We start from the raw sequence: 19,720 nt of genomic DNA, 5'->3' as shown, positions 1-19,720 counted from the left end.
AGGCAGGCTGGCCCGGGTTACCTTCTTGGTGCACTGTCTAACGGTGCTGATTAGCTCCGAGATAACCATGTCCACACACTTGAGACACGGTTCTCGGATCTTCTTCACCTGCTTTTTCACAATGGTCTCAAAGGCCATGTCTGGGGTAAACAGCCCCGTTCTGAACGCCCGGAGCGGGAGAAGGGCACAGTGTCACAGGCCAGCACCTGCCAGAAGTGACAGGCCAGGGCCCCTCCCAAACCTCTGAGCTGGGCGGGGGCGGGGGTCCCATTACTCTCTCTGGGCTTCAGTGTCCCCACCTGTCAGATGGGTGAAGGGATTCTAATGAGGGGCTTTCCCTACATGGTCTTTGGGGGCAAGACAAGGGCTGCTTGTGTGCATTCATATGTCCTGCTGCCTCTCAAGTGGTCCTACAAAAAGCCCTGTGGCCAGAAATGGCTTGGCAATGGCCAAACTGGGTTCTCCCGAAGAGCCGCCCAGGAGTGAGCACCTTGGCCAAGGTGCTCATCAGCAGGTAAACTCCAAGTCCAACCTGGGATTTTCTCTTCTAGTTCCATTTCTGTCTACAGTCTTGGGTCATTCTAAGGAAACCGAAATACGTCTGCAGGAACCCAGGGACATTTCAGCGTGGCACTAGGAAGTGCTTCACATTGTTCTGCTGCCTGGAGAGGCTGAGTGAGCACAGTGCAGACCTGCGTCTCTGCAGGGGTCTGAGCTGTCAAGGAGAGAGTCTGCCTCCCAAGCCTTCCTGCTCCACAGGCTGGATGGCCTCGGGAGGTGGGCGAACGGTCAACACTGGGCTGATGGGGATGGGGGAGGGTGTGGTGGGTTGATGCTGTGCCCCAGGCCCTGCCCAGTGGTGTGGGCACCTTTGCTCAGTAACCTGGCTAGGACTGGGCGGAGATGCCTCACCCTGGGGAAGGGCAGGGCCCAGCCCTAGAGGGTACTTCGCAGGCCATCTGTACTGTGGGCTCTGTGCCCTGCTCCCAGGCCCTGCTCCAGGGATAGTAGAGGAGGCCATCGGGTTGCAAGGAGTGCAGTGGTCCAGCCACCCCCATCTGCCTCCCCTGGCTGGAGCCTGTTGAGCTGGGAGCTAGGAAGTTGGGATTGAGGGGACTAGGAGCAGGACTCTCAGGTCCTTCCTGAGGGGGGCCACTTCCCTGCTCTCTGCGTCAGAGCTAACCCCCCCTGCCCTCTGGGGTTCAGCCCCCCTCCCTGGTCCCAGTACGTGCCTAATGCCATGGATATTCTTGATGGCATAGCTGATCTCCCTTCGAAGTTCTTTCTCATCAAACTCCATCTATGAGGACAACAGAGAGAAAGATGGTCAGGGCCTGTCCCTGCTGCGTGGGAGGCCCAGACAGGGCCCTCCCCACTCACAGGGCCGAGCACCAGGGCCTTTGGAGAGTTAAGCAAAGGACCACATCAGAATGTCCTGGGTGGGAGTGGAGACCTCCTGAGTCCTCCATCCCTGGGGCTTCCTGTCCTACCTTGACTAGCTCAAAGGGGAAGCGTTCATGGAAGATCCGGTTAATGCGGGCTCCCCCAGACAGCTCATAGGTGTCGATCTGGTCTCCAGAGCCCTCAATACGCTTCTCAAAGTCCACTGCAAACTGCTGGACCATCCTGTGGAGAGAGGTATGGCCCCGTGGAGAGAGCCCTGGGGAGTCCCGTGCTGAAGAGGGTGCTGAGAGGCTGGGGCGGGGACAGCTCAGCAGTGGGACGTCAGGGCCGGGAGAGGCTCACTGGAGCAGGGCCTTGGTCTTCCGTGCAGGGTCATCAGGACGGAAGTTCTTATACTCCTCCACCTCCTTCTCGATGGACAGCAGCTGGCTCTGCAGCTTGTTCCGCAGCCCAGGCAGTGTGTCCCGGATGTGGTTCGTCAGTTGCTGGGTGTGAAGGTGAGGAAAAGGTTAAGGCCACAGAACCAACCCAGCTTCCCAGGGAGCCAGGGAGAGAGCGGGCTACCAGGGGGCCTCGTGTATGTGGTGAGGTGGACACTGGAGGGATGGGCATGGGGCCACCGAGGGCTGCCCTGTCTCCAGAACAAAATCTTCTTGCAGGCAGGCTTCCATTTGGCATGAGTACACAGAGGTGTATTATTTGAATTAATGAGCACATAACTCAATTTTCAAACAAAACCAGAAACCCGGATTTGTATTTGACATTACTTGATTTTTGACCAGTTTAACGTTTTCAGATATCATAAAGGACAAACCAAATGCCTCTAACGCAGGGGAGGCTGAGGGCTGCGCCCTCATTCCCTCTAGGGTTCAGCCCTTCAGGTAATTCTCAAGTTGAGGCGCCCACTCTCACTAGGTCCCCCCACACTGTATCTCCCTGTATCTTCCCCGTATTCTATGAAACAGGCTCGGGCGACATTTCCCCATTTCATAGATATAGGAATACAGGTGCAGAGAGCTGGAGAGTGTCTCAGTGCAGGCTGGAACCCAGGTCTGTGGCACTCCCCACTGCCTCTCTCCTGTCAAAACCCACAGCCCTGAGTTCTAGAGGCCCATTCCAGATGGAGAAGCACCCAGGGAAACCCCGGGGGGTGCTGACCCCAGTCTAGGATCCATCTCTCCTCATCTCGAAAGGAACCAGGTCTTCAGCTGAGTACACACCAATCATGGCCCCCAAACCAAGCCCTTGTTGCTGCCCCCCTCCACACGAGGTCTTGGCCTTTTCTATGTCCCAGGAGTCTGGGGTTCCCCAGGCAGGTCCCACACAGGGTCAGCTGCAAAGCTCTGTGGCCATGGGATGTGGGCAGCCTCATTTGCTTTTCTGGGTGTTTGTCCGTCTGCATGATGGGTGCGAACCTCTCAGTCTCCCTCAAGATACATTTAAATTACTCTTTGGTCATGCTGGTATCTCCAGGCCCTATCCTAGCCTGTGCCCCTACCTGGTTGAGGACCTTCTGCAGGTAGGGTGTCCCCATGCGGTCAGCCAGGTGGCGATAGGATGGGTGGGAGAGGAAGAACTTGCGCTCAGCGGCCAAGGCAGCCGTGATGTCCTTCTTGCCATCTATGTCCTTCTGGCTCCTGTTCACCACCCCAATGTAGCCTGTGGGCCAGTCAAGGTCAGGAAAGCGGCCTTCTCAGGAGTGTCCAGAGGGGCAGGCAGTGGGTAGGGGAGTGGTCGCCTACCTCTGCGCAGGGGGAGCAGCTTGTTCTCCAGCACATCCCTGGCATCTGTGCCCTCATCCATCAGGTCCAGCTTGGTGATGACCCCAATGGTGCGCTGACCTGGGGGTGGGCAGCAGGAGGGCAGTCCTCATGTAGACCCGCCCTCAGGAGGAAATCCCCAAGCCCACCCACCCTGCTCCCCCTCTCCCTGCCTATCTCCTCACCCACTCCTGGGACCCCTCTTATATTTTACACAGTGACGTTTAAAAGCATGAATCTGCTCCCACCGCTATTCCACCTAGACCCTGCAGGGGCTCCCCCTAAACTAAGAAGCAACCACCCCCGGGCCTGGCACACGGACTGCCAAGTGGGAACCTACCCTGGGGGTCCACCTCCTTGGCCACCTTGAGGGCATCAGAGTTGGCCAGGTCGGAGTTGGCAGGGGACACCGCCAAGATGAGGCAGTTCTCCTTGGTGACGAACTGCATAAGCATGTCTCGGATCTGGAACTCGATGTCTGGAGGCTGGTCTCCCACCGGCACCTTGGTCATTCCGGGCAGGTCCACCAGCGTCAGGTTCAGTACTGGACAGGGCGACAAGAGGGATGGCTCAAGGCAAGGGGCATGACCGTGGGCGCGCAGAGTTACAGAACAGGGTCGGACCCACGGGATCCGGGTGGGAGCGGGGTCTAAGGAGGACCAGGGTAGGGGCTAAGGATGGGCGGAGCCACGGCGGGGTGGAGCTCGGGCTAGCAGGGCGTGGAGGGGGGGCGGCTGCGGGGGCGGAGTCTGCACCAGAAACGGGCGGGGCCCAGAAAGTGGTCTGGGGGCGTGGCTAGGCAAAGAAGCCAGGAGGGCGGGGCCAGGTCTCACCGTGCGGCGAGTAGACCCGCAGGTTTATCGGCACCGGAGAGATGCCCTTGTTGGTACCGGTGACCCGGTCGGTCTCGGCCTCGATTTCCAGGCGCACCTCCTCGAAGTCAGTGAACTTCTTCCCCTTGCAGTGCAGGAACTCCGCGTATTCTGCTCCAGAAGCGGGTAGAGGAAGGGGGCGAGCATCACAGTCCGGAACCCACCAGCGCCCCATCTCCCACCAGAAACAGACTGCAAACACTTTTATCTCCCTTGTTCAGGTAAGGAATGGAACCCGAGGAGGGAACGAAGCCCTTGCTTGGTAACTTTCAAGTTCAGTAGAAAGGCAGCCCCTCACCTTGGGGCTGATGGAGAGCATGTACCTGTGTTAGCATTGACCAGCTGCAGGACCAGGGGACGTCGCGTGACAATGCCAGATCCTCGCGGCAAGAAGTCCCTGCAAGGAGTCAGGGATCAGAGGAAGGTCAAGATCAGGAGTACCAGTTCTGCAGCTGGGAGATCCAAAATCCCCTTAAAGTGCTGACCCCACTGCACCTTAGAACAAGGGCTTCAGACCCTGAAGGGGTGATGCCACCCAGAAAAGTGGAAAACACCCTCTTCCAAGTCCCCACATAATTTATGCACCTAAGCTGCCAGGAGACTACACCAGCAATTCCCCAGATGCCTCTTAGATATGCCCTGTGTTGATTCAGGACCAACAGGAAGTTCCTGCCCCAACCCAGCCTCAGCCATTCAGCCTGGGGGAAACTCAGGTATGGCTGGCCTACACCCTCAGTGTCCAGTGGCCACAGAGTGGATCCCGAGAAACGGCCCTGCACGTCATCCCCTTCCTTTCACTGTGGGGAAGGGCAACATCTCACTTCCCTTTTCTCAGGTCCCATCTGGCTGGAGTTGAGGACAGGCAGATGCAGGGGGGAGGAGGCAAGGAAAAGAACTTGGGCTTCAAAAGTGCCCACTGTGTGCCAGCTGCTTTGTGGGCCATATCTCTGGACTCCATACAGTAGTCTCAGGAGGTAGTTGCTGTTACTATCCCCATTTTATGGATGAGGAAACAGATTACACAACCAGTACCTAGCAGAGCAGACCTGGACTCCATCTGTTCTACCGTGCAGTGAAACCTCTCTGTTCTCAGCCCCCCATGGATCCAGTCCCTATGGATCTGGACTGAGGGGTCACAAGTCATTGGTCTCCAGACCCAACAGTCCAGTCTGTACTTCAGACATGGCTCATGCTGATGTCAACCCCAGCTGTCCTTTTGGCTGAGTCTTGAGGGTGCAAGTACTCTGCCCTGTCAGCTCTTCTTGTTCCCCCACCCCACCCGCCTCGCCCTACTCCACCCCAGGCAGACACGAGGGCAGAGGCCTCTCCAGGAATCAGGCTGTCATGGGATCCCCAGGACCCAGGAAAGGGGGAAGCAGGCCAGAGCCTGAGGGACTGTGGCCAGCTGCCTCCCCATGGAGCAGCACATGGAGACCGCGAGGGGAACACACAGGACTGACTGAGCCAGAGGCAGAAGCCAGGTCTCCCGCCACCTGCCCAGGGCCTGACTCAGATTCAAGGCCTGGAGCAACAGAGAGGCCCAGGGCTCCCAGGTTCAAGGCCCCCTGTTGGAGCCCTCGCCTGAGTCACCTCTGGGGAGAGCAGAGCTGGTGAGGAGGAGCCAGTGGGAAGGAGATGGGAGGAAGCTTCTGCATTTTCAGGTGCCAAGCAAATTTCATTGTTGCCAGACTATGAGCTGCGGGATGGCAGGGCCAGCACTTTCTCTCTGTCACAGATCCCAGGGCTCAGAATCCCAGTATTCCAGAGGTGCTCAATAAATTCTGAGTGAATCCCAACTCCTCAAACATGCTCTGATATGGAAATTATAATTTTACAGATGAAGCAATTGAAGCTCAGAGAGGGGAAGTGACTCACTCAAGGTCACACAGCAGAGCTAGGATTATTCTTCTCCTTGCATCTATTTATTTATTTATTTATTGGTGGTGGTGCTGCTGGGGATTGAACCCAAGGCCTAATGCATGCTAGGCAAGCAGTCCCAGCTGAGCTATAACCCCAGCCCCCAGAGCTGGGATTATCGTAGAAGTTGCTTTTGTTGGTTTTGTTTTCTTGTGGTGATGAGATTCAAACCCAGGTCCTTGCACGTGCCAGGCAAGTGCTCCACCACTAAGCTGCCTCCCCAGCTCCAGAGCTGAGATTCAAACCAAGTGCAGGCTGGCCCCCAGAGCCTGGAAACCTCCCCATCCAACTGTGTCACCCCCTAAACCCGAGGAGCCAGACTCAACTTTTTATGTAATTCAATTCAATCTGATCTGTGCCAGGCCCTGTGCTAGGCCCTGTGCTGGGCCCTGGGGACGGGAGATGATGAGTCAGACAGCTCCCCACCCCAGGCGCTCGCAATGTGGCGGAGGAGACAGGCAAGTAAACAGAACATGCAAGTCTGTGTGGCCTGCACTGCAGAGTGGCTGGCACACAGGGCGGGGCCTCCTGGGGGGACCTCCTCCTTTATCTCTCCTAGGTGTTACTCAGTGACTCCTTGGGAGACAACCCCTCAGTTTTGGGGGACCCCCCAGGACCGTGGAGATAGGACAGCTGTTCTCATAGAGGCTTCAGTGGGCGTGGGGGCCTGGGGTCCACCTTCTTCCCCATCAGCTCCTTGCCCAGCAATACCATGGCAACTGCTGTTGCCATGGAAACTGCAGGAGGGGCTGGAAAGGCTGGGACTCCCCACGGAGAGTCCCCCAGGCAGAGACATGGACCTTGCCTAGAGTTCTTCCCCCAGAGGCATCCCCCTTGAGCAGACGGGCCCACCCCTGAGCGTGGAGGTCTCTGAGGTGCCAAATAGGGAGGGGGTATGCAGAGCCCAGGGCCCACCTAGGCAGGGTGATGGGTGGTCCGCGGCCTGGACCAGCCTGCCCCACATCACTGCCTCCCTGGGGCTTCTTCAAAGGACAAGCAGCTTACGGACAGCAGAGATGAGCGGGCAGGGCCATGTCTGGGGGAAGAGTCTCTCCTCGGCAGGGTGGGCATGGGGGTGCCAGGGAGGGAGGTGTCCCATTGCTCTCAGGGCCCAGGTGCACAGCGTGCGGCACACCAGGATTCTTGAGGCAGCTTGTGCAAACGCACAGCCTTCAGACATGCAGGGAGGCGGGATCCGGATTCAAACCCCATCCCCACATGGCTGTCATGCTCCCTGTCAAGTTTAAGGCTCACTGGCTGAGTGGTTCAAAGCCCGTGCAGGCAGATGCCCTGGACTGGAACCCCACACCTGCCCTTCCCCGGCCTGGTGGCCCTGGTCACGTCCTTTCACTCTCCAGGCCTCAACGTCCTCGGGCGTCACAGTGACCCTGCCTCCTGCACTTCCCTGCCCGCAGCAGTGGAGGATCCACGGAGCTGGTTCACACCAGAGCTGAGCCCAGGCCTGCCCCGCAACTGGAGCGGGCTGCTGAGGGTCCCCTGATCTCACTGCCCCCTGGGATGATCCCCAAATTCCATCAGCGATCCCCAAATCCCACAGAACCCTCCACCTCACTTCTTCTGGCCACCAAATTGAATCTCGGGATCCTGATCATGAAATGTTAGAGGGAAGGATGGGAATTTGAAGAGCGGAAGCTTGTGGACAGTGTCCCATTCCTCCATAACTGTCCAGAAGGTGGGACCAAAGTCCAGAGAGGGCAGGGGACTGGGAGGGCACACGGCGATGGAGAGAAGGCCCAGATGGGCCGAGAACCTGGAGGCCAGCTTCCCAGTCCCAACGACTTGACAGACAGCGCCGAGGGCAGAGCGTGGCACAAGGGAGGGCTCAGGCAATGCGGGAGAGAAGGAGCCTGGCTCGGCCATTCCTTCCCCTGCCTACGCTGTCCCACTCGGCGCCTGTTAAGGCTAACGGATCCCTGGGGGGAATCAGCCTGATCCAGCCTCCAGTCAGTGGCACCCCTGCACCTCCTGCCCAGCTCCTGCCCAGCTCCTGCCCAGCTCCTGTCCAGGCAGAGGGAGGACATGCAGGTGCCCAGACAAAGTGTCCGGGGCCCAGCAGCAGCGGCGGCGGCCTCGTGCTGCTCCACGCGGGGGAGGTGGATGGTGGCCTGCCAGCTCTCCCACTCATTTCGAGCAGATGGTGGCTTCCCAGGGAGGCCTTGCCTCGCCATCTGCAGAGGCACCTTCAAACCTGGAGCAGAGAGGACAAAATGAACACCTCAGGACCTCCAAAAGCCACCCACTCCCTGTCTGCTTTGGCACTGTCGCCCCCGGAAGGGGGTCTGGAGAAACTGCACCAAAAGGCTGAAGGGACCCCATCTCCACTCTAGGAGCTGAGATTCGGGGCCAGAGCCCAGGGATCCTGGTTCCCAACCCTGTTGCATAAAAGTGACAGTGGGGGGACCCACTAGTTCTTGGGCTTTGAGGTCAGACCTGCATGGACTTGTGTGGCCGAGGGCAAACAACCACACCTCTCTGAGCCTCAGTTTCCACATCAGGAAATCAGGCTGCTCCGAGGCTTATATCAGTTAATGCCTGAAGAACTGGCTGCCACCGCGAAGATAAATAAAGACGACGCTTCTGAGCCGCGGAGAGGGGTGGGGCTGTGCTGGGTGCTGAGCGGCGGGGAGCTAGAAGGAGGCTCTCCAGGCAGCTGGCTGGCCCGGGAGCTGGAGTGTCTAAGGCCAGATCTTGTCCTGAAAATGGAAGGCAGGGCTGGGCAGGCTCCAAGGTGCCCTCTGAGGCAGGGAGCTGGGCGCGGCAGTGGGTGGGCCAAGAAATACAGCAGGAAGGGGTGAGTCTGCCCTGGGCGACAAGCCCCTCTCTGTTCCCAGCATCCCAGAGGCCCCAGGGAGCCCGCAGCCGCCCACATCACAGTGCACGAATGCCAAGATGGGGTTCACATATTTTTTTTTCAAATGTTTCTACTTTTTAAAAAAACATATATTCTTTAGTTGTCAATGGACCTTTCTTTTATTTGCTTATATATACGCAGTGCTGAGGGTCCACCCCAGTGCCTCACACAGGCTAGGCAAGTGCTCTGCCACTGAGCCCCAGCCCCAGCCCCAGCCCCAAGGTTTAGATATTTCAAGACAGGTCCTTGACAGTCCTGCTGGTCCCAAGAACAGGGACTGGGCTGGCGCTGTTTCCCACCATGTCCCAGCACCTAGACACTCTGTGGCAGCACCCAGATCACCCTGCCCAGTGCCGGGATGACTGGAAGGTGAGCCCTCAGTGCCCCCTCAGCCTCACTGGGCAGGCATGGAGACCCAGGAGCAAAGGCAGGCGTGTCTGGCCCCAAGGTTGTGGTCAAGCTGGTGACAGGGTGGGGTGGGCACCAGGGCTCTGGACCAGCACCCTGTCCTCATCTTCCCCACTGAGGAGGATCTACTAACCCTTCCTTCCTTCCTTCCTTCCTTCCTTGATGTTCTTTTCTCTTCCTTCCTTCCGAGTGTTGATGGCTGTATTTCCAAAAAGGAAACATATTTCTCTTTTGCCCCCAATTTTAAAAAATCATATGCTCTCCATTTGAAAAAGTCCAGAAGATACATAAATACTTTAGACATGACCAATCATCATCCCAACACCGGGGGATAACCTTTGTGAACATTTTATTATCAATAATAATAATTGCTGATGGACTGCTGGCTGTCGGCCAAACCTTTGCCAGCGGCTTCAAAATCCACACCATCCTGAGATTTCTTTTGGGGGTGAAGGAAATATTCTAAAATTAGACTGCGGAGATGGTTTCACGACTCCATAGATATACTAAAAATCCTTGAATTATACACTTAACATGAGTGAATTTTATGGTATATAAATTTTTTATTACACCGCAATAAAGCTGCTTAAGGGATCTGCGTCCTCTGGATTGATCCTCCCACGGCTGAGGGAGGCTGATGCCATCAGTTTCCCCATCTCCCTGGGGAAGAAACTGACACTCAGAGAGATAAAGTCCTGTGCCCCTGAGCTGGGTCTCTATCCACGTTTCAGAAGCTTCTTGACTCACCAAATAACACGCTGGAGCCATTCAATCTGGAGCTACATCTGGATTCACCAGCAGCTTGATAAGAAGGAGCCCCAGCTCTACCACAGAAGTGCACCCCTGCTCCAGGCCTCCGTTTTCCCATCAGTGAAATGGGAGCCAATGTAGCAGCTCCCTCCCTGCACTGCAGAGGGGATGCCCTGAGGTCCTGGCTGCGGAAGGTCCCACAGAGGGTGCCCACTGGGCAACCAGACCTGGATACTGGCAGGCACTGGGTACCTTCTTTGTACTCCCTCCAGCTGGGGACTGGGGAAGCAGGTGAGCGTGACTCAGCTACAGAGATCCTCCTCCTCCTCCTCCTCCTGGCTAGTGGCTTCCTTTTTCCCTGTGCTGAGACCAGAGGTGTCTGAGCCGGCGGTGATAAAAGAGTAACATGGGAATGAACGGATTCGAGGTGAAAAGTAGCCACGGTCATTGCTGTTGTCTGTCAGGACATCCTAAGAGGAAATAGAGGCCGTACCCCACATCAGGAGGGTCAGGTCGGCGGGGCGGGTGATGGGGGTGGCGCCCTGGAGTAGGTGACGGCTGACGAGAGACTCAGAGGAAGGAGCCAGTGAAGCAGGGAGATGGGGCCGGGGCTACTGGGAGCAGCGGGCACCCAGGACCATGGGAAAGGGCTCAGCTCACTCTTCCCATGACCTGTAAGCTCAGGTGGCCCAGGAGGCAGCGGCTGGGGGAAACAGGGCCGGGGACCAGGCCTCAGGGGCCCAACTCGGGAGCTGGGGCCTGGTTATGAGGGCAGGGTCTCCACAGTAGGCTTCAGGCAGAAGAGGTTAGATGGGGGGCTTGGAGAGTCCCCCACTATTGTGCAGAGAATGGCTTGGGAGGAGAGAGGCGCTGCCCCAGTGGCTGAGAGGGGTGAAGGCAGTAGAGGTCAGGGGTAGGTAGACAGGGCAGGAGGCTGGACTGGATGGGGAGGGTGAGGGGAGGTGGATCCCGGGGCCTCTGGCCAGGGCCCTGGGAAGATGCCATCTAGAAGACCGTCCTGAATATCTTTCAACCTGATATTCCTTTCCCCCGTTGCCTAGGATAATTCCGAGTTGCTAGAGCTGCTCTCCAGACCACTTTCAGTTTTTTGGGGTTTTTTTAATATTTATTTTTTAGTTGTAGGCGGACACAATGTCTTTATTTTAATTTATGTGGTGCTGAGGATCAAATCCAGTGCCTCACGCGTGCTAGGCGAGTGCTCTACCTCTGAGCCACAACTCCAGCCCTTGTTTTTGTTTTTGGTACCAGAGATTGAACCCAGGGGCACTTAACCACTGAGCCACATCCCCAGCCTAATTTTAAATATTTTATTTAGAGACAGGGTCTCGCTAAGTTCTGAGGCTGGCTTTGAACTCATGATTCTCCTGCCTCAGCCTCCCAAGCCGCTGAGATTACAGGCGTGCGCCACTGCACCGGGCTCCACTCTCAGTTCTTACCCAGACCTCAGTCCAGGGAGTGGGTAAGAGTGCAGAGACGCCAGGGGGAGCAGAGGAGAGGGGAGACGGGGTGGCACACGTGTGTGGAGACCTGTGCCGCTTCCTGTCCTTCCTCTTGATTTAATCGCTGTGTGACTTCGGGCAGGTTCCCTACCCTCTGTGTGCCATTTGGCCATCTGAAAACCTGGGGTGTTCATTTCTGCTGCTCTGCAAGTGGGATGTTGATTCCAAGAAGACTGCGGTGGGCACTGTCTTCCTTAGACATGGGGAATCGGGCCCTGATCCTGGGTCTCACACTCGGGGACCCTCTGGACTTTGTCCGGCTTCACCCTCCCTGGGGGGCGAGGGGCCAAGGGAAGGTCGCCAGCTAGAGCCGACAGATCCCTCCCAGGCTACCTTGGGAACCCTGGGATCCCCTCTCAAGCAGTCCCTAGCCCACCCCTGGGTCTGCCTCCTGCAATTGGATTTTGTTTCAGGGGGCAGCACAGGCCCAAGGAGGGTCCTTCTTGGGCCCATGGAGGAGCGGAGAATGAGGGCCGGGTGAGCTCTGGAGGCTCCTGGTGGCATGAGGTGGACTGAGGTGGACTGAGGAGGGACCAGGGCAGCCCAGGGAGAGGGCCCATCTGTCCCCACCCAGAGGGACCCCAAGTCCTAAATTCAAACCCAGCCTACCAGGCGGTTGTGAAGGTGTGTGCGTCAAGGTGGGAGAACAGAACGCCTCATATTTAGCAGCCGCAGCTTGATTTATAGCTGGATTGTTTGGCCATATGGCATGTGGGCCTCCATTTCTGCTCTTGCCCACGTCTGACAACACTGTACCCGTGACTGGCTCCTCTGCCGCTGCCCCACCCACCTGCCTGCCCACCCCACCCTCTGCCTTCCCACCCTCTGACCCCGGCCAAAGCCTGGGAAATTCAGTCTCCTGGCACCGGGATCAGATGCTGTCTGCCAGGGTCACCTTTCATTCCTAGCTCCTCTGGGCCACCAGGAGGGGCGGGGTTTGGGCAGAATGTCCCTGGCAGGGCACCTTTCCTTAAGTCCAGCCCCCAGGAATGGATTCCACACGCGGCCCCTGGCAGCACTGCTGAGCATGGGGCAGGTGTGTGCACTGAGGCACACGGAGGCTGGCGCCCAGGGCAGCTGCCACAGCTCTCTGGGGACAGGGACAACAATCCGGCCTCCCCAACCTTCTCAGTCTGGCCTGTGGCCTCTGCCTCTCACGCAGGGTCCTTCACCAGGGTCCTCAACCTCGCAGGCTTCTCCCCTCTTGGGGCCAAGCAGGCACCTGGACTGGTTCCCTCTGCTTGTCCAGCCTTAGTGCCACCTCCAGGGGGCCTTCTCTGACCCCAGGCCACGGCTTCTCTTCACTCTCAGGATCCTGTGGGATCCTCGTGGATTTCACAGTCGCCTGTCCTCTCGGCTGGGACCCTCCCAAAGCACAGGTAGGTCCACCTTGTTCTCAGCCCTGTCCCTGGGGCCTGGCACAGGGCAGGCTTCAAGGAAATATCTGCAGTCAGACGCCCTGCCTCAGATCCCAGTTAACCCCTCGTCTTCTCTGGTCTCAGTCTCCCAATCTAAGAAATGGGAACAACAGTGTGCGCCCCAAAGTGTTCGGGGACAGCAACAGAGCTTTACAGTGGGGAGTGGGTGTCTCCCAGAGGAGGTCCAGGCCTGACCAAAGAAGGGCTCTCAGAGGCCAAGGCCAGCACCAGGTCCCTGGGGAAGCAGCTGGGGACCCACATGGGGTGTAGGTAGGCAGCCACCTAAAACCCTGGCTCCATCCAGGCAGAGGCTCCCAGGGGTCCCCTACCCCACCTGGATGGAGCCGATCCCCTCCCCCACTGTGGCCCCCTCCCAGGCTGCAGGACACCAAGGCCTTGCCTGCCCAGGCCCCAGCAGGGATGAACTGGCGCGTCCTCCACGCCAGGCCCTGCGGTTCCAGCTCTACTGCAGTCCCACCAGGGAGCTGTCACTGTCCCCATTTTACAGACGAGGAGACAGCAGCTGGGCAGGGGTGGAGCACACGCTCCAGGTGGGCCACCCTCAGGCCTGGCTCCCGCCCCCCGGCACCTCCCTCTCCGCAAATCCCCCCTGCCTCAGCCTTCCCGGGGCTGGAGGGCGGGGCGGGCCCAGCTCCTCTGCCCGCCCGCGGAGGACACGCCTCTGGCCCTGGAGGAGCGCTGGGGAAGGACGCAGGGAGCAGAAGGGCACTGGACAGGCCCCTTGACCTAGGGCCAGGTGTGTGTCCACGGATTGCTGGGGCGTGCTGGGGGCCACGGATCCTCCTCTGCACTTACCCCAGAATGAGCTCATCTACTCTCCGGGTTTAGATTCCATTTCTACACGACAACTCCCAAATTTCCATTTCCAGCCCGCCTTCCCCCAGCTCCTGACACTTCCCCGGAGGAGTCTACCGGGCACCTCAGGCTCAGTATGTCCAACCCAGCCCCCTCTTCCCTGGCCCCCAATCTGCCCTGCCCCCCCATCCTCCCTGACTCCATCAACGGCGGCATTCCTGCCTCGGAGCATGGGTCAAAGAACTTTTTTTTCTTTGTGGTACCCGGGATTGAACCACTGAGCTGCCCCAGCCCTTCTTTCTTTCCCTTTTTTTCTTTTTTAAAAAATTTGAGACAGAGTCTTGCTGAGTTGCTTAGGTCCTCACTAAGTGCTAAGGTTGGCCTCAAACTTGTGATCCTCCTGCCTCAGCCTCCTGAATCGCCGGGATGACAGGCCCTGAAGTCATTTTTGATCCCTCTTTCCCACCTTTTGTGTCCACCCACCGCAGATCCTGAACCTCACAATTCTCACCAGAGGTATGGCCCTGCCCGAGGCCCCCGCCTCATGCCCATGCAGCAGCCACTCTCTCGCTTTCTCTCTGACCCCGTCCCCAAGTCACACACTTGCCAGAATCAGTTAAAGTCACTGAACTTACTTAAAGGCTTCCAAGAAAAGTGAAGACACACACACATTCCTCACCAAGCCCCTGCCTGCCTACCTCTTTCATCTCATCTCTCCTGGCCGGGCACACACCAGCCCCAGGGCCTTTGCCTTTTGTCCTGCCCCAGGGCCTTTGCATTTTCTGTTCCCTGGCCCAGAGTTCTCCCCAGCTACTCTCACAGCTCCTCTCTGTTCAATGCTCACCCTGGTGCCGCCTGCTCCTGGAGGCCTTCTCTGCCCTCCCAACGCTGGCCACACTCCTCTGCCTTTGTCTCCTCCCTGCAGAATCCCTGGCCTCAAGGCCCTGTGGCCTCCAGGAATGCTTGCTAAATGACCCGAGGAGCCAACCTCCATTTGCCCTTCTGTGAAAGGGGAGTGAAGACATAGCATAGATCTAGACAAGTCCCAGCAGGGTCCTGGGCAGCTGCCGGGCCACCTCCATCGCAGAGCTGGTGGCAAGGTCCTCCTGGGTACCCAGGAGCCCAGACTAGCCTACCTCAGCTGTTTTCCTCCAACGGGATTCCACTTCCTCTCCTGGGGGGGTTGGCTCCTGGGAAGCCCCAGGAGGCAGAGCTACTGTTACCATGCTCACCAGACTGGGGACCCAGCCCTGGGTGGAGAGGTCGGAAGCCTGTGAGGGAGCGGGCAGGGCTGCTGCGGGCCACTGAGCCTCAGTTTCCCTGCTTGTGCCCCAGCACTGGTCCTCTCCCTCGCTTCCAGGATCCCAGTGCTCTCCCACCCCTCCCCCACATTTAGAGGAGGGCTCTTCCAGCTCCCTGGGCCGGTGGGTGTCAGGCACCCTACACATCTTTCTTCGGGGAATCCCGGCAAGGGTGTTGAGATGCGGAGGGCAGCAAGAGGGCCAGGCCTCCTGAGCAGAGTTCACACCTCGCTCTGCCACGGGACAAGCCAACAGTGGCTGAATCTGCTGGGGCTGGGGCTGGGCTAGGGGCTGGGGCCAGGGTGGGACTAGGGCTGGCCTGCTGCCCAGTGGACTCCAAGAAGCGGGAGCCAGGAGCGGCACACAGCTAGACTGGCAACACCTCCCTCTACATGTTTACAAAAGGGCTTTGCCACCCATGAACTCGCGTCCCACAGCCCTGGCTCAGGAAGGCAGGGCAGCAGTTGTCAGGGTTCCCATTCCTCAGATAAGGAAAACGAAGTCCACACACCTGCACGTTCCCATGCCCAGCGCAGGGACTGGCCCTCAGAGGCTGTTGGTCACGATCAGGAACCAGGGCTTGGAGTCTGACATGGGCTGCACTTCCTGAATGTGTGACCTTGGCAAGGCATCTAATTAACCTCCAGGGTCTCAGTTTCCCCATCTGTAGGGTGGGCATCACATGCCTGCCTCTGGGGGGGCTGCTGTGAGCCTGTGGAGGACTCAGCAAGGTGTGGGGCATGGGGGAGGGGCTGCAGGGACAGGAGCTGAGGTCCCTGACTCTATACCCCTGCCCAGACCAGCTGGCCTGGCACAGCAAATATTTAACAAGAGGTACAATATGGAACAAGTGCTGGACACCCTTGGGTACCGCTGTCTCCAAGGTACCCTCTGCCCTAACCCTGAGTGCTGGACAGGGCTGTGGGAAGGGGCAGAATATGTTTCTCTGCAGCTCTGGGGTCACGTGATCTGAAGGGGTGTTCTGTAGGAGCTGTCCTGGAGAGACAGAAGGCCTCCCTCTGTGCTGACCAGATGGGCACGTCCTGGGGGGAGACTTTCCAACATCCCACAGATACTCAGGTCCTTCCCTTGACTCTCTAGGGTTGGCAGTGGTCTTCCCAGGACATTTGAGGGGCAGGAACAACTATCCAGTCCATTCCAACTGTCATATTAAACATGTGACAACTGAGGGTCAGAGAGGGCAAGAGACTTGCCTGAGGTTTCAAAGCAGAACCTGGATGTCACCCTACAGAACTGCTGTCCCTTGGGGGGAGGGACCCCTGCCTCCTTTCCCACGTGCCAACCACTTCCTTAGCCATGAAGGTCATCGGAAGAAAGCCAGGTTCCTGGAGAGTGGAGGGATGTTGATGATGGAGGGGAAGGTCAGTGTCAGCTCTCCTGCCTCCTGCCTCAGCCTGCCCAGCCCCCCATCCGCTTCCAGCACCAGCGGAATCCTCTCTGCTCCTTCTCAGCACCAGAAAGCCACCCCTATCTTCTCCGTCTCAGAGGGGAGCCTGGGGTGTCACGACCTGCCCGCGCCCCCCCCATCCCAGGACGCTTTGTCTTTGCGTTTGCTCCCCACTCTGTCACCTGGCCCTCCCAGCGCCTTGTGGGATCAGAGGCGGGAGGGGGATTAGGTTCTGCAAATGGCTCCCCCTGCCCGCCTCCTGCCTCCTGTCTTAGTCATCTCTGCCCTCCGCTGCCTGCTCCCTCCATCACAATCCCTCTGCCAGGCCTTGGGGAGGACGACACTGGCAGGCGCCCCCGACCCAGGGGCAGCGGCGAGGCCAGGGGCGGCAGCTGAGAAGCGACCCGAAGTGTTTTCTCCCCCCTCCCCTTCCTCGTCCCGCAGCCCGCGCCCCCCCTGCGCCGCGCTGCGCACGGATGGCGGCGGGAGCCGCAGAGGTGTGTGTGTCAGCGGGGAGACTGCCTGGTCCTCGATGCCCACGGGGCTGTGTCCTCTTCCAGGACCTGGGGGAGGTCCCTTGTCACGGTCCAGGGGCTGACCCCTTGGAGCCTAGGAAAGGGGGCACTGCCCCAGGGGTGCTGCCCGGTCCTAGGGTCTCCCGGGCCGAAGGGAGGCGCTGAGTAATGCGGCCCCCGCGGAGACCATTGGGTCTGGGGGCACCTCTCTGCTCCCGGCAGAGCGCTGTCTCCCCTAAAGGACGGGGCGGAGGAGGGGGCGTGATTCCGTGGCCCGGGGCTGGCCGACGACTGCAGACTAGCCGGGGGCGCCGCCGCCCCCAGGGGCTCGCGGTGGGGGAGGGCCGCCTCCTCCCGCAGCGGGTGGGGGCGCGCTGTCCGCCGGCGCAGCCCGGGGGCTGGGAGGTCGCGGCGCCGTCGGAGCCCGGGGCCCCGGGGGTGGGGGGCGCGCTCGGGGGCGCGCCGCTCCTACCTGCCTACGAAATTCTCAAGCACCGAGCTCTTGCCGGCGCTCTGGCCGCCCACCACGGCGATCTGCGGCAGGTCGAGGTCCGCGTTCTGGCCGATGGCGGAGAAGGCATCCTGCAGCCGGTTGACCAGCGGGATGAGGTCCTCCATGCCCCGGTTGCCCATGGTTGCGGCGGGCCCCGCGGGCTGCGATCCGGCCGCCGCTCCCGCTCCGGCTCCCGCTCCCGGCTCCGGCTCCGGCTCCGCCGCTGCAGCCGCGCGCCCCGACTGCGTGCGCCGTGGGCCCCCCGCCCCTCGGGGATCCGAGCGGAGCACTACGTCGGACCGCCACGAGAGGGCGTCTGCGGCCCTGCGGGCAGGCGGCCGTGCGCAAGCGCCTCCAGGGGTATTATGGGTGTTGTAGTTTTCTCCTTCTGCGGCTTTTGGGGCGATTTACCAGTATCTAGGGGTACTGATGCTGTGCAGAGGATACCGTTTCTGGAAGTGGGCTGTATACCACCCCTCACAATGGGCTATTGGATGGTGGTCACAGCTGTCTTACTCCATCTTACAGTTGAGGAAAACTGAGGCCTGGAGAGACTATCAAATTGCTCCAAGGTCACAGTCCCCTGACAGAGTTCCTCTTGACCTTGCTGCCTTCTGCCCTAGGTTCTGACACTAGTCTCCTGCATATCCTTTCCTGTCTGAGCCTCATTTTCTCTGTTCCTAGAAGGAGAAAGATGGAGCATTAATTCAACAATACTTACTGAGCACCTACTATAAACCAGGCCCCATGCTAGGCCTGGAGATTCAGCACTAATAAGATAGCCAGGTCTCTGGCCTCACAGATCTTACACAAAGCTGGCAAGATAGACAGGAACCGATGAGCAGGCAAATGGAATAGTAAAAGCAGAAACCTTTCATAGCAAGAGCAATGGAAGAAATAAATGGGGAGTATGAAGCGTTATCTGTGGGTGTGGAAAAGTCGTTTTAAACTGGAAGGAATTAGTGTTCTCCAAAGAAGTGACCTCAGAGAAGAGAGTCTGTCACGGGCAGATCAAGAGGAAGAGCAGAGACAAAGATCTCAATGCTAATAAGACCCTTGGGAGAGTTAGAAGTTCTTGTCCTAGACAGAGATGCCCTTTACCTGACTCCATCAGGATGGTGGCAAAATATGGGATTCGAATCCAGGACCACCTTAACCCTTTCCTGCTAAGTCCTTCCACACAGAGAGGCCCTGAGGCGCCAGGCCCAACCATCTGCCTCTTCACTTAAGAAACAATTTGAACTCTCCACCCGGAGGCTAGAAAGGGAGGCAGCATACTTTGATGTTTGGAGGCTCAGCAGGTCATTTCCCTGTGTGGGTCCAGAGCAGTGACCCAGGAGTTGGAGACTGTTCAGTTTTCATGCACGGAGTACATATTATGGAACCAGGCACTGTGCTAGACCCCAGAGATATAGCTGTGAGCAAAATGACATGTTGCTTACTAAAATGTAGCTTACAGGCTAATGCAAGAAAGAGGGATGAAACACGAGTCAGCCAATAGACACAAGCTTGCCATATGGTGACGAGCAAGGAAGCAGGTCTGCAGGCCAGGAAGCAGGGTCAGGGCAGGGTTTGTTTTGCTGTGGAGACTGGACACAGAACGGGTTGGTCAAGAGCAGACTTGAAGCAAGTAAGGGACTGCCCCATATAGGGGACGAATTTTCCAGGCAGACAGGGGGAGTCAGTAGACCCTACCCCTCGGAGCCCCAGGGAGTGGGTTAGGAGTCTAGCCCAGCCTTAGACAAGCTGTCTGACCCAGGTCCTTCCACATCTCTGAGCCTTAGTTCTGTAAACTGGCTAATGGGCATGGTGCTAGAACAGAATGCCCATGTAGGGCAGGGCCTAGGCCAGGTACTCAGGAGGCTCTTATTAGTCCCCAGCTGTGAGAACCTGGATGGGGACTACTTTCCGGCCAGCTGGAACTTCAATTCCATATGCCTCACATCTGCATCCTGAGCGGCTGCTCTAAGCTGGCCTATTATTATGCTCTGAGGACCAGAGAGGGCAGTGATGGGACCTGGGATGAACAGCACATTCAGTCGGGCTACATTCACAGATGTCTGCCTAGAGGGATACTGTCACTACTGGGCTTTTATTGGTTTTATCTTTTTCCCTAATTATAATAGCTAGACTTTTTATAAAAATCAGGCTTTATACAAATATTTGAAGGCCTCATGTTATCCTTGCACCAAGAGATCACGGGTATCTATAACTTAGGGTTTATCCTCTAGATCCCACCCCCCTCCCCATATGTATTTGTTTTGTT

General features: G+C 58.1%; 1 protein-coding gene across 11 annotated transcripts in view; it reads right to left on the bottom strand.

Moving 5' to 3' along the window:
* The window catches only part of Dnm1 (dynamin 1), a 41,336-nt gene extending 23,655 nt beyond the window's left edge, over positions 1-17,681 (bottom strand). For 4 of the 11 annotated variants that reach the window (XM_071601007.1, XM_071601004.1, XM_071601005.1 and 1 more), the window contains exons 1-10: positions 17,434-17,674; positions 4,360-4,433; positions 3,998-4,147; positions 3,505-3,708; positions 3,147-3,245; positions 2,903-3,063; positions 1,747-1,889; positions 1,491-1,626; positions 1,233-1,300; positions 22-160 (exon numbers count right to left, since the gene is read on the bottom strand). In XM_071601007.1, the coding sequence (XP_071457108.1) occupies positions 22-160; positions 1,233-1,300; positions 1,491-1,626; positions 1,747-1,889; positions 2,903-3,063; positions 3,147-3,245; positions 3,505-3,708; positions 3,998-4,147; positions 4,360-4,433; positions 17,434-17,594 (1,335 nt within the window). In that variant the 5' untranslated portion in view covers positions 17,595-17,674. Of the gene's footprint in view, positions 1-21; positions 161-1,232; positions 1,301-1,490; positions 1,627-1,746; positions 1,890-2,902; positions 3,064-3,146; positions 3,246-3,504; positions 3,709-3,997; positions 4,148-4,359; positions 4,434-17,433 lie in introns of all 11 variants that reach the window. The other 7 variants (XR_011704163.1, XR_011704162.1, XM_027943634.2 and 4 more) reach the window with 5 other exon arrangements.
* Positions 17,682-19,720: the final 2,039 nt, after the last annotated feature.

Source organism: Marmota flaviventris, chromosome 13 (assembly GCF_047511675.1).
Source record: "Marmota flaviventris isolate mMarFla1 chromosome 13, mMarFla1.hap1, whole genome shotgun sequence".
Lineage (NCBI taxonomy): Eukaryota > Metazoa > Chordata > Mammalia > Rodentia > Sciuridae > Marmota > Marmota flaviventris.
Note: the sequence above shows the minus strand (reverse complement) of the source record. Positions and strands in the feature narration are given on the sequence as shown.